This window comes from Lepidochelys kempii, chromosome 5, assembly GCF_965140285.1.
Source record: "Lepidochelys kempii isolate rLepKem1 chromosome 5, rLepKem1.hap1, whole genome shotgun sequence".
NCBI classification, from domain to species: Eukaryota; Metazoa; Chordata; order Testudines; family Cheloniidae; genus Lepidochelys; species Lepidochelys kempii.
Genome location: NC_136384.1, coordinates 100727150 through 100741444, shown reverse-complemented (window position 1 = coordinate 100741444; position 14295 = coordinate 100727150). Strand labels below are relative to the sequence as shown.

The window sequence follows — 14295 nt, the reverse complement described above, 5'->3', positions numbered from 1 at the left end:
CAACTTTTAAAAATGCTCAAGATCAAAATGAAATGTTTGTGTCAGTTAGAATGAAACATTTAATTTGACCTGAAACAAATTTATTATTTATTTATTTTTGAACTGCCAGCAAGCTAAAATATCAGTTTGTTTACCCAGCTTTATTTATTATCTTCATGTTCAAGGTGGGGAAACTTAGGGCTTTCCTACGCACATCAGTTGCATCACACTAAAAGTGTGATGTAAAACCAGTTCAACTTCGTGCATAGCCCATGTCTGAATCCCAGAGAGGTTAAGTGGCTTGCCTAACATCAGACATCAAGTCAGTGGGAGCGTCAGGACTAAAGCACAAAAGTCTCATGCCTTAACCACTGGGCACACTGTCTCAGCAAACTTAAATCCTCTCCCCCGAGAATCTGCTTGACAGATGCGTAACAGTTGGAGTTTTTTTCTTTTGCCTGCTTTGGTATTTTAAGGAAAATCCATATAGTTTATTAAGCTTTAAAAATAAAACTTTCCTCAAGAACAGATGAGACAGACCAATTATTCTCATTAGTCAACAAGGGCATAATAAAAAGTAATAGGCTTAAGTTGCAGCTGGGAAAATATAGGTTCAGTATTAAGAAAAACTTTCTAACTATGAGAACAGTTAGGCAGTAGAGCAAGCTGCCAGGGGAGGCTGTGGTATCACTTTAGCTGGAAATATTATCACTAGACACCCATCTATCAAGAGTGATTTAGGACTAATGAAATCTGTCCTGACTCTCCGGAGGGGTTGGAATGAAATGAGCAGAGGTCTCTTCCTAGCTAAATGATTGTATTATAACAAGAAGTTAAGCAATCATTGTCTGTATTGCTACCACAATCCCTTGTAGAATATTGTGCATTACACTTACCTTATGTGGCATGATTGATACCCTAATTTTATGGCAAAGCTGCACTGAATTCAACAACATTACTGGGAATGGTGTGCAATTAGAAGTAAAAGAGGTGTATGAAGGTGCTGAAGCAATGTCTTTAAGGGAGCAGAAAGAGTCATTTTTCAGAGCAGAACTATGCTTTAATATTATAGATTCATAGATTTTAAGACCATAAGTGACCATTGTGATAATAAAAACTGACCTGTATAAAAAAACAGAACCTCACCTAGCAATTTCTGCATTAAGCCCATGACTTCTGTTTGAGCTATAGTATATCTTTTTAAAATATACCTAGTTTTAAAAACTAGCAAATCAGTTAATATACAATTGCGATGTGAATTATATTCTTTGATTAACATGTTTACTCCAGATCAATTTGTATGTTAACAAATTAAGGAATTTTGAATTTCTAACACAAATGTGTGTTGTTGAACAGTCAGAGATGTTCTGCAGGTAAATGTTACTATAAAACTGGTGAACCAAATGCATTTTTTTAAATTTAGGCCAAAGGGCAATAAGGTTATTTAAAACTCTCAGATATTTGAGCTTCATACATGTGTCAAAATTGAACTGGGTTGGACAGAAGAAGTACATTGCACTCTGCTATCCTGGACCTGAATTTACTTTTGACTTTTTAAGCACATCTTTGCAGCATTTGCAAAAATGGATAAGCAATTCATGAAATACCAGTTTTATTTCAACACGCACATTGAGATTTACTGAAGAGTATCCATGAGTGGCAGATTTCTTTAGCAATACATCCAAATGATCATGGCTTCCCCCCCCCCCCCGAAAATGATTTATTTGTATGATGTTTTTTATTAGTAAAAAAAAATCAGAAAAATATATTCTGGTTTCAGTGTTCTATTTCTTACAGAAACGTATTAACTCTGTGTTTTGCTTTAAGTGGAAAAAAAAATCTGTATTTTACTCCAGCCTTTTTTTCTGGGCTTATTTATTTTGAATCAGAGCGATTTGCAGTCGATTACAATAGAGAACAGATTCTTTTTGTATTTGGAAAGTGAGCCATTGTCAGATAAAAGCTTCTTAATGTTTGTCTTCCAGGACCTGCCCCAGATACTGTTTCAGACAAAATCTATCAGATCAGCAAAACCCTTGAAGAATATGCCATTTGCCCCGATCTCAGAGTTGACTTATCTCGGCTGGGAAGACAAGAATTTGATCTGGAGAACAAATTCAAACCTTTCCGAGGTACCAGTCTGTCTTTTTATCCAAGTTGTATGCTAAATCCATAGATTCTGTTTATAAAAAGAGTTGCCACAGAATGACAATAATGTAAGTATTTAAACAGTGCTTAGATTATTCTTCACAGTGCCTTAAAAACATTAATCCTCACAACCCTGCAGAATAGGTAAGTAAATCTCATCTCTATTTTTACAGATGGGGAAATTGAGGCAAAGAGTCCTGTGGCACCTTATAGACTAACAGACGTATTGGAGCATGAGCTTTTTGCCACTTTTACAGATCCAGACTAACATGGCTACCCCTCTGAAGCTTGAGGCTAAGAGTTGGTGTATTAAAGCCCCAGTGCAGCAAAACACTGAAGCACATGCTTAACTTTAAGTGTGAGCATCCATTCTATTATGGTCAAACACATGCCTAAAGCAATTTGCTAGATAGGCCCCAATTCAACAATTCTAAGTGCCAGAGGGACACTCTTATAGCCCCAGCTAGAGTGTTGTTTGACTACACTTCCCCCCCCTGAAAAGGTTCATGTCTGAGAGCTGTGGCATGCCCTCCACTCTCAGACTCCAAATATGGAGGTGGTTCAGCACCACATGAGATCAGGTCTAAGTGTACTAGTTAATATCTAAGGCATTGATTCGGCACATGCTTAACTTTAAGCATGAGAGTAATCCCAGTGGCCAAGTTGGATAGGATGTCCTGTTGTTAAACTGTTCTGTAAGTTATGAAGGAATGAGACATTTGGCTTGTGTATGGGATACCTGTACAGTTCGGCCTGATGTGTTAAATAAGTCCCATTCCCTAGATGGGTCTTGGTGTGTCACATACAGCAGCATTTCCCAGTGGGTCATGGGAATGTTTTAGGTGAGCTGCAGGCCTAGTGCACTGGGAAGGCCCCCTGTGTGGGTGTGTTTCAGGGCAAGCCCGCCGGCACCCACACTGCAACAGCAGGTCTTGTCCCCTGGGGCTGGGGCTAGAGCTGGGGCTGCAGTCTGGACATGGCTGCTTGGCGCACAGCATTGCAGTGCCAGTGGTGCCAATTCAGATATTTCTTGGGGGAAAGGGGAGCAAATTTTCAGATTGGAATTTAAATATACAATAAAAAACAACTTGATGGACAATTTTTGAGTACTTCTACATAGTACTTCAAACCAGTTAGCTTCCCATTGAAAAACCACAGAGCATTAGAAACTACAGAGGAGCGCCACAAGCCCCTGTGCTCACCCCTTTCTGGGACCCCTCCTTTCTATATCCTTCCCAGAGCCTCATCTCCCTTACCCCCCTCCCAGCTGGCTTCAGGCTTCCTTGAGGGAAGGAATTTTAGGGTCTTCCTCTCTGCCCCACAGCCAGGCCTGCTCCCCTGTGACCCAGGGACCTCTTGGTACTAATGGGCAGAGGGCACAGTGGTGCATAAGTGTTACTGGGATCCCCGGGGTCTGGGTATCTACATACTAATTCAACAAAGAGTGTCACAAAGTCTCTACTGAAAGCCTGTGTCACATTGATCATCATAATCATTAGAAAATGTATGTAGGGATAATATGGAAGGAGTTATGGATATATACGGAAGGTTATGTTCTTAAGGTCAGTGACTTGGGGCTGGTCACCAAAAGGTGATTAGTCAAGTTTTCTTTCAGGAAAGAGATGTCTGTCTGTCTGTCAATTAGTAAACTGCGTACTATATGGTTCACAGTGGATGCCCATATGCAGTTTGAGCTAAATGCTAATGAGGGGATTGTGACATCTTCCAGAGAGGGAGTTTACAGAAAGAAATAAACCAGCAGGAGGGATCTATAGTGAAAAATATGGATTTTTGGACTATAACTATAGGTACCACGGCTCACTCTGCATCCTTCACTGAGGGGACAGGCAGGGCTTGTTTTATGGATGGAGGATCACAGCTGGTCTAGCTGTTTGATGCTGGGAGAGAGACTTTGAGTGAGCTACCCTTTATGAGATAGGGAAATGTCTTGCTAGTTAAGTTTAGCTCTCAAAAGCATGTGTGATTTTATTTTATATGTAACCATTTGTTTCCATTAATTCTACTTTCTTTGTCTTAAATCTCTGTTCTTTGTTAAATAAACTTCCTGTTTTTATTATAAACATATCTGAGTGCTGTGTGATCAATGGAGGCATAATTTAAGGTGTATCTGGTGCATAATCTAAGGTGTAACTGGTAAGAGAGGGTGTATTGTTCCCTTTGGAGCTGATCTGGGATTGCTGTGAGTGGTCCAGTGGATCAGGGGTGGGCACTCCAGGGGGATGCTTTGAGGACGCAGGGATTGGTGTGTGCCTATTGCTAACCTGTACAGAGGCCAAGGCAGTGCTTGTGTTACCAGAGGCTAGTGCTGTTGGGAATAGACTCACAACAGGCACAGACAAGGCTTCCTCACCCTAAGGGGAGGTGCTAGGGAGGTACCTCACAACCCTGGGTACCCCCGGGGAAGCATCAGAGTGGCATAGTTGGCAGGATCTACACTCTGTTTGCTAGTTAGCTAAGGATCATGCTCCAGGCACTTTATATACCAAATAATACAGATACTGAGAGATTCACTCTTGCGGAGGTTGCAAACAAATAAAGAAAAAGGTTATGGTTTCTTATTTTCAGTTTGTTTATTTTGGGCAAAGGAAACAGCACAAAAGAAGGACAACCCCCCTTCTGCCATACAGCCAGTTCTGCTCCCCACCCTTCCTCCTCATCTCCAGGAGGGAGTTGCTATTGTAACAGGCAGTAGTGCATGGACAAGGCATCTTTTCCCCAGTGATGGCAGCACAGGCTCCGTCTTCCCCCCAGCCCCATGCTGCAGCTCCCTACCTTCCCCACCCCTCCATCACTTGCCACTGCAGAGTGAATGCAGGGCAGGCTTGATTTCAAATGTGCCCCTCCTCTGCACTGGGCTGGGATTAGTGGTGCCAAGGCAGAGGGTGCTGCCTTCGGGTGGTTGGTGCCCCCTTGGCAGAGTGAGGAGAAAGAGCAGGATGCTGGCTTATAATTCCCCCACCCCCACCCCCAAATTTGGACCTTGGGCAGTCAGATAAAAAGACAAATTTCAGTTGGTGGGTTGCCTTTTTCTCGGTGTCGTTCTTCTCTAGGATGATCAATACCTTCAGAGCTTTAAGACCAGTCCTGTTTAGTTTGATCCATTTTTATTTGTTGATGCCAATGGAAAAAGTTGGCAAAATATATTTTGAATATAAAACAAAGTTTTTATTTCTAAGTATTGTATTTTATTGAAATACATTCACAGTAATACAGACCCTTAATACATTCTGGTCCTGCAGTTCTTAAGCAGGCAAAGCTCCATTGATTTACACAGGAGTTGAGGCCTTATCCAAACCCCATTGAAATCAATGGGAGTCTTTCAATTGACTTAAGTAGAATTTGGATCAAGCTTTTGATTCCAAGGTGTTGCATGATCTGGTCTTGTTTAGTGTGTAAATAGATGTTTAGGTGTCTTTGGAGAGAGGTTAGTGCTCAGTTTGTCCATCTCTCTATGTGATCAACTCTAGTAATTTCTTCTATCTCCCCAGTTGAAATAGTGGATTCAGTGGATATCTACCTCAATCTGCTTCGAACTATCTTTGACTTTAACATGATCAGAAGCTTGCTGACTGGACCCAATCAGCTTAAGATAAGAATTGATGCCATGAACGGAGGTAGGACCGTGAGTCTCTGTGGCAAGAAAAGTTAAAACATACCCAATACTGTAAACTATTTCAGGGTATTTTATTATGATGATGTGCTAATATCCGCAAAAAGAAAAGGAGGACTTGTGGCACCTTAGAGACTAACAAATCTATTTGAGCATAAGCTTTCGTGAGCTACAGCTCACTTCATCGGATGCATGCACTGCTGTAGCTCACAAAAGCTTATGCTCAAATAAATTTTTTTAGTCTCTAAGGTGCCACAAGTCCTCCTTTTCTTTTTGAGGATTTGGTTGATCACTGTAGCAAAAACAGCTTGTGGAATAAAGGTATCACAGTGCATATTAAAAAAGAGAGAACTTATTAAAGGAATGTGCTCTCTTGATAGTAATTGTTCATTGCAGGCTATATATAGCATATTTGTTCAGAAATTATAATGTGGTTTATAAATCATTGCATATTGTGTTTAAAATTACAAGATATGGACCTTTTATGTAATTGAAGGCTGTGAATAAGAAAGATATACTGTGTGTGTGGAGAGAGGGACTTTTTCATCTTTAGGTGACTAACTCAAATCTGTTGCAGGATTTTAGTGAATTCATCGCCGTCTGAATTTTTATGGGTTCTTTATGCACAGTTATAATAAACATTATGAACATACCATTACAATTTACATTAATTTGTACTCATTGGTCGTCTCAACAGAGGCAGAAGGCTGGATATGGCGACTGAACGACCTTCTTCAGGTCAAGGTGCAGGAAAGTTTACACTGATGTTGTTCAGTAGATATCGAAAACCTTGGGATTTATTTATGATTCCTTTAATGAGCATTAAGCTTAAAAGATTGTTCTCTCTTTATTTAGAAGAGAATGGTGGAGAGGAGCAGTTTGACAGGTGGCTGTGCATCACGATCACTAGCTAATAAATGCAGTTTGTATTTTTAACAGCTCCATTTTCATTTTAATATTTTTTTCTGGGATTTGATGGTAGGGGATTTGGCATTAATATTTAATAATACTCAAGAGATTTTTTCAATACAAATTCCGTGGCTGAGGAATGGAGTTTGTAAAATTTTAGTTACTGGTTTAGATGGTCAAACTGTGCATAATGAAAGTGCATCAACACTAGGAAAAGGTGGCTTTTTATCACATTAGCTAGGATGTGATGACTAACGTGGTAAAATAATGTGGACAAGGCAATTATAATTTTAATGTGTGTTATCAGCTCAAGGTAAACACTCCCAATGTGCTTGTTCCCTTAATATTTACCTTGCGTTGATAACACATGTTAAAACTACAACTGCTTTGTCCAGGATTTTACCATGAGTTTGTTACTATGCATTAGCTAACACTATTTTTTCCTAGTGAAGACAAGGCCGAAATATGTATGATAACTGTGTGTGGTTGACCAACATAGGGGATAAGAGCCTACTACTGTTACCAGCTAACAGAGTTACTTAGTAGCAAAAGCATGGATGTCTACTATCTGAGCTAACAGAGTTCCCACTGATAACCCTAGAGGGAGGAGGGGGAATTACACAGTGTTCAGTGAAATATTTGTTTTTCTGTCAGTTGGTATGACAGAGATGTGTGTGCAATGCGAATGCACTAGTTAAGTCTTCTATTAAGTTTCCATGTTGCTGTGAATATTGGAATTTGAAGTGTGTATGCTCTTGAAAATCGATTGCAAATTCTTTTTGTAGTTATGGGACCCTATGTAAGGAAAGTCCTGTGTGATGAATTAGGAGCTCCTGCAAATTCTGCAATAAACTGTATTCCTCTGGAGGATTTTGGTGGGCAACTTCCTGACCCAAACTTAACATACGCAACTACCCTGCTCGAGGCTATGAAAGGAGGAGAATATGGATTTGGAGCTGCTTTTGATGCTGATGGAGTAAGTATTACAGCCAATCTGGGTTTTGGATCAAGGATGTCATCTTTGCTATTGCATCTGTTAGACATTGAAGCATAATAGGCCCAATTTTGAGGATGCAGTTATTTGCATGCACAGATGATAGCAGTTGTTCCCACAAATCACGTCCAAATGATATCATTTGTGCCCTCAGTTGATTGCCCCTGCAAATTTGTAGGTCAGGCTGAGGGGACACTAAATATTTGGCCCAATTTGTCTTAGTGTTTGCATAACTTCACAGATAGTCTCCCTCATTTACATATGCTGAATTTTTTTCTATCTTCGTAACTGGCAACTGAATGAAGTTAATTTTGGCTGAGATTCTAAAATTCCTTTTGTGCTTCAGCTAAGTGAATTTTCTGCACTTAAGACAGGCACTGAATCACAAGCTCTGTGTTTGTTTTTGTTTTTTAAATCTTGTGTTCTTACTACCAGCAATATAAACAGCAAAGTATTATAGCAATAACTTGGTGTCCTCTCAAGACAGGTGTATATGTGGTGAGAGAGAGGTGGGGAGGAAAAGGACAAAGAGGCTATTGAGGTACAAAAGCTATATTACTGTTGTCAATATTCAGTTGATACAAATTAACTGCCTGTCTCTGGCTTGTACATATCATCAGCAAAAAGATTATCTTACACTAGGGTAGCCACAAGCCCACCAAAATGCCATGTAGGAGACTGGAAACAGGGAGCATCTTGGAATTTTCATTCATTGGGCTGGAAGGAGATGTGGTTTGATAGGGAGATGATAAGCTTGCAGTGATGAGGTACTCCACCTGATTTCTCTCTGACATTTTCTCTTTCTTGTCTCTTCAGGACCGCTATATGATCCTAGGTCAAAATGGTTTCTTTGTGAACCCTTCTGATTCGCTGGCAATTATTGCCGCCAATCTTTCTTGCATTCCATATTTCCGTCAGATGGGTGTTCGAGGGTTCGGTAGAAGCATGCCTACCAGCACAGCACTGGACAGGTAAGGGAGCAAGTTTTATTTTTATCACCATGGTCTTGACATTAGTTGTGACTTCTTAAATCTTTAATATTGTTGCCCCTTTTCAAGGCAAGCAGCTAGTCAAATTTTGGAGCCCTGGGGTTTTCCAGTTGGAAGTAGAAATTGATGGAGTCTGGTATTCTCTCTTTGATGCCATCTTGTTAATTTACAAGAAATGTGCAAAATTCTGCTTCTCTGAACGTGGGAGGAACTAATAACAAAAGGAGCAGTATTTTAGTTTATAGCCCCAAGTCTCTTTAGCCAACACACCTTGTCCAAAAACACTCTCTCCAGCTTTTCCCAGGGTCACTTTGTGCTCCTAGGTTACTGCTTGTCTTTTGTGCTTTTTAGCCTCTGCCTCTCTATCTGTTCTTGTCTGCTCTCAGTTTTCGTGTGTTCTCTCTCCCCCACCTACCCACACACCTGCTCTCAATACTAAGTGGAACCCGTTGTCCACAAGGTGCTACTTTCTGGGCAAACTCTATTAGACCTTGTTTTAGGTGTGCCCACTTAACTGTCTCTTATAACTATCTTAAATGAAGGGCATCAGTTTGAATGAGGATTTAACACAACCCATAACAAATTTCACCAAGCTCATGTGGCAGCCTACAAAACTGTGAAATCTTGCGATCGGGCTTTCTAAAATTTTTGACAACTTTTGATTGAGGTTTTTAGGGTGAACTTATTGGTAAATAATTGCTTAACTGGAGAAACCAATGCACCTTTTTTTGCATTATGCATGTTCCCTGTGGCCAGTCATCCCTGCTTTTGGTCAGTATCCACGAATTGAGGATCTTTACAAGTTTTCAGTTTGAATAAACAACTAAACCATAACTGAATTACACAATCTCCTGCCTCTGCAAAACTGGATTGGGAATTAGTCTGTTCTTGGATATCTCCAGATATTCTTGATACCGCCTGCTTCTGGTTAGACTGGAAATACGGTGATACCCAGAAACTTTGTGGTATTTTGGTGCTTCCATTTCCAAAAGGAAATCAAAAGTATGTAAAAATGAAAACATATTTTAAGTTATAAAACCTTCACATATCTCAAAATTTTGCTTCAACTTTCAAGTAGTTTGGATAAAATAATAGTCTAGTTTGCCCGTCCTTCATTAGGACGGAAACAGCTCAAAACCTGAGGCAAAGCAGACAGGCAGGAAACAGGAAATTACCATTTGACCTCTTTCTGGATCAACAAGCATTTACCAGTAATTCCTGACCGTAATTACTTTAGTCCATTTCCTAATAAATATTGGTTTAAGACTAAACCTGACAGTCCTACTTATAATATTTATAAAAGTTAGAGAGTGAGAGAAAGATGAAGGCCTAATGCAACACTAAGTGAACATTTAAAAAGATTATATATAATCAATTGTGATATAGCATTTATTATTCCAACCAGCTGGAATCTGAACAGTTGGTGTCCAAGCATATATTATCCTAGGACTGATAAATAAGTGGCTGTCTATACCAAATGGTGTCTAGTCGGGAAACAGTGGTTTTAAAAATGAAATATTAATAGCATGAAAAGATTAATGGCAAAAAAAAACAAACCAAGGATAGTAATACAGTGTGGTCCCTACTCATGGGACTTTTGAAACTGACAACAGCTTTTAAAGTTGACAGTTCACATGCCCTTGATGGTTGATGGATTTTTCAAAGAAGTTTTCCCTACTGTACATAAATGTTGAGCCTTTAAGGAAATTACGCAGTATTTTCAGGTTTCCCCCTCTCCGGCCCCAAACACACACTCCGTGTAGGTCTCTGAAAATTCCCCTTGGTAAAATGGAATCTATCTTTTTCATGAGATACCATGGTTTCATTAAAAGGAAATAGAGAAGAGTCATGTTGGACCTACAGTTCGGGATTTCTAGGACATTTTAAACACATTTGCCCCCCCCTCCCGCCCCCCCCCAGCTCCGCGCGCATGTAGTAGCTAAATGTATTAGAGGTTATGAACGTGCTGAAGTCCACCTCAGCAACACTCTCAGCAGTTGACGTGGATTCTTGACCATGTTTACTTGATCTGTTGGTTTCCAGATGGTCTCAAGTGAGTTACTGCTTAATTTGTTTCAACATTACCAGTGTTATTTTTATGGGGCTAAGGCTTATTTTAAAAAATAGAACAGAGTGGTTGATAATGATGGAAGTTAGTTAAAGATGTACATATTTTCCCAGCCATTCCTACAAATGTTTATTAACATTAGGTCTAGTTACTGCATACGTGGTGCATGTGATTTTTGTTTCTTGTTTGTTTGCTTTTGCTTTAGGGTTGTTTTTGTTTTCCTTGAAGATTGAAAGACTACAAGTGCTAGAAGCTGGAGTCCTCTAGTTCTCCACTTTCCATTGTGGCTTAAGACAGTCTAAATTGCTTGATTTCTCTTACTGACTTGCTAGAGCTCTGAGATCCAGTGGTTCAAGTGCGTTGTCCTGATTAATATGTGTGATTTTTTTTTTTAAAGGGCTACTTTACTGAGTGCACATGTTGAAACCGTTTCTTTAGGACTCCAAGCTAGATTTTAAAGTTGAACTGAGGTTTAATAATAAATGGTCATTACTTTATCTACTGCAAATCACTTTTTCCATGTGTGTGCTAAGTACGTGCATTGGAACACTGCAAGCAATATCACAAATGCCTTTTCCAAAGAAGAGTTCCCTGAATGAATGGCCAAGCCATCACTGATTCCAAGTTTTACAGTGAAACTTGCCTTAAATGACCACCCAAGTTACAGCAAAAATAGGTTGTATAGAAGAGGCAATCTTTACAGTGTTTTAGAAAACTTGTATCTGAAATCTTTGTGCATACTCTGAAGTGGTTTTTAAGACTGGGGTTACTTAGGGAAGTGGTATTTTATGTAGATTTCACTGTGAGCCAGATTCTAATTTCATTTACAACCGTGTACGTTAGGAAAAATTCTGTTGAAGTCAATGGAATTATACCAATGTAAAATGGGTGGAAGAAAATAGAGAATCAAGCCCTATACGTTTACAGCATGTTTACTTCCATTGTTGTGGGTTAAATGGCTAACTTGAAAGAAAAACTATAGAAACTCACCTATTGTGTAGCCTATGCATGATCATAGAACTGGGAAAGGTGTTGCCTTTTTGAAGGCAAAGTGCATTCCCTGTACAGTCACAAAAGAGAACCTAAAAATCAAATTTGTGCAGTTCTACATGGGAGTAGGGAAAAATATGGTATTTAATATTAATCTTTATTATCTTAGTATGTAAATAGAGAAGAAATTGCCATTCTTAATAAATTAATATTTAAAAGATGTAACTTTTTGTCTATTGTGGGAGATAGACTGTGCAGAATGAACAAATATATCTTTTGTTGGTCCTTTTTATGCCTTTCTGGTGGGCTGGGCTGCCATACTCAGGGGAGAACTCTGATAGAACCATGTTTCGTATTCACTCATAAAACTGTTTGTGAGCTCATGCACGGGAAAGGAAACCAGGAGTAATTAAAGTGTATACCATGAACATTAGTGCTGGCAGAAGATGAGGAAATGATCTCATGCCTGTCCTTAGAAGATGACTACTGTGTCATATGCTGTTAGTTACTATAAGAAATATGAATTGTTAAGGCTTAAGAGTAAAAGCTCCAAGATGGCCTTGTAGGTCTTGGTTAAAATAGGCTTCCACGTCTCTCCTGACACCTCCTTGATCCAGCAAGATCAGAATTCAGTGTCCACAAAGCGAATCTTGCATTTGTAATTAACATACACTTTTCATCTATATTGTTTGGGAGCAGAGGTTCACCACAGAGAATCCTCTGTGCTAAAAATGTGATGGCATAATACATTTTCTGTGAATATTCATCCTATCCCTATAATCAAAATGATGACTAAAACCAGAGCATAACACATGTATTCCCTTATATTCTGCACTGTGACTGTAATTATATATTCATTATCCTACCATCATAAACAAAAGACAGAACTGCAGCACCTCTTAAAATGATAGTCTCTCTCCACCAGTTTTTACAGGATGGGAAGAGAGAAAGGTCTGGGTCTTGGAAATGTTATGCAGAACTGGATATGCATGTCAAGAGAGAATGTGCAGTCAAAAAGATGATAGCCAGGGTCTGTAGCTGGGTCTGGTCGAAGCAGCAAAAGCAGCAGTGGGGAGCAGTGGGAGAGCGTCAAGGTAAAAAAGAGAAGTTGGGAATAAGGGCCTGATTTTACTTCCACTGAAGTTTGTGGCAAAGCTCCCAGTGACTTCAGTGGAATCAGATCCTAAGAAAGGGACTTTCTAAACTGGTCCATGCTACAAAAAAAAGTGTGGATTTTGTTGAGGGGATGAAAGACAATTTGGGCTAATTCTTTTTTCATCCTAAATGGTTTGCCTATCTATACTAATAAGTAATATCTCTTCTTCCTGGTATCAACTAGAATGATTAGGTATAAAATAAAAAGAAAACGAGTACTTGTGGCACCTTAGAGACTAACCAATTTATTTGAGCATAAGCTTTCGTGAGCTACAGCTCACTTCATAGGAATAATGAAGTAACAAAATGCTTGTTACATTGGCCAAGGAAAAGCACCAGGAGGCCTTGTAGCGCTACCCAGTTGCGCTGAGGATGTGTATGTGTGAATATATGCCTTCAGTTGGCCAACCATCTCTACTGTCCAGTTTATGGGAGGGGCGGAGCCATGGTGCTGTCTCCTCAGCGAGAGAGAGGATCAACTCAGTAGTACCCCTACACGTCTAGAACATGGGGACTGTGATTCTTGACAGCTCTTATGGAGGCAATGCTAACGTGTGATGGTGGGCAGTCCATAGTTCCTCTCTGTAATCACGGCTGTCCTTATGGTGCAGCCACATGAAGACCAGCCACAGTTTAGTGTAAATAATTACCTTTGAAGGATTCCTTTTATTTTATAAAGACCCCTTATGGTATGTGAAACATTCCAAAGGATTTAGAAAGTTAGATGCAGCCATGTCAATGTGTTCTCTTCTGTATGTGGAGCTGTGTTTAATAGTTTTTCACTGTGTATTATTAAACTTAAACAGAAGGAAGCGGTAATCCAGAGGACTTAATGTTGCTTAGGAATACGGTACTAACAAATGGAACACTGGATTACAAGAGAATTCAGTTAAGATGTTTAAATAGAGGCCCTTGACATATGTTTGGTTGAAGTGATTGTTTGAATACACTAATATGTACTTTGGGGAAAGTGTAGCAGTTGACAGGAAGCATCTGCTTTAATGTGATCCAACATCAACAGGATTGTGGCAGTGTCTACCTCCTGAGACTCCATACATCAGGCTTCATTTCTCTGGCAACACTTGCCTTGGTGTGCGTTGTGTATAAAATGAAGGTACACCCTGTTTACCAAACCTTTATCATAACAAAGTGTACTTCAGTGTCTAATTTCTGCACAGCCGGCAGATCCAAAGCAAACAGAACACTGACATTTAGCTAATGCTCTCTGAAATGAGTGCCTCCAGATAAGTAAAAGTGGTTTCTATATGAAAGAGAAAGTTGGGTAGATTTGAAAGGCAGAATAGACAGTCTAGTAGTTACAGCAGAAGAGCAAGGGTCAGGGAATTATGGAGTTAAAAGCACCATTGCAACCCTCTAGCACATCTGTAAAATGCCGTACGTCTGCACACAAGTGTTTGCAGTGATGCACAGA

General features: G+C 39.7%; 1 protein-coding gene across 1 annotated transcript in view; it reads left to right on the top strand.

Annotated features, from left to right (window-relative positions):
* PGM5 (phosphoglucomutase 5) overlaps nucleotides 1-14295 on the top strand; it is a 107320-nt gene that overhangs the window by 19458 nt on the left and 73567 nt on the right. Inside the window, exons 3-6 of the mRNA XM_073345192.2 lie at nucleotides 1965-2111; nucleotides 5637-5762; nucleotides 7453-7643; nucleotides 8478-8632. Coding sequence (XP_073201293.1) covers nucleotides 1965-2111; nucleotides 5637-5762; nucleotides 7453-7643; nucleotides 8478-8632 — 619 coding nt within the window. The remainder of the gene's footprint in view (nucleotides 1-1964; nucleotides 2112-5636; nucleotides 5763-7452; nucleotides 7644-8477; nucleotides 8633-14295) is intronic.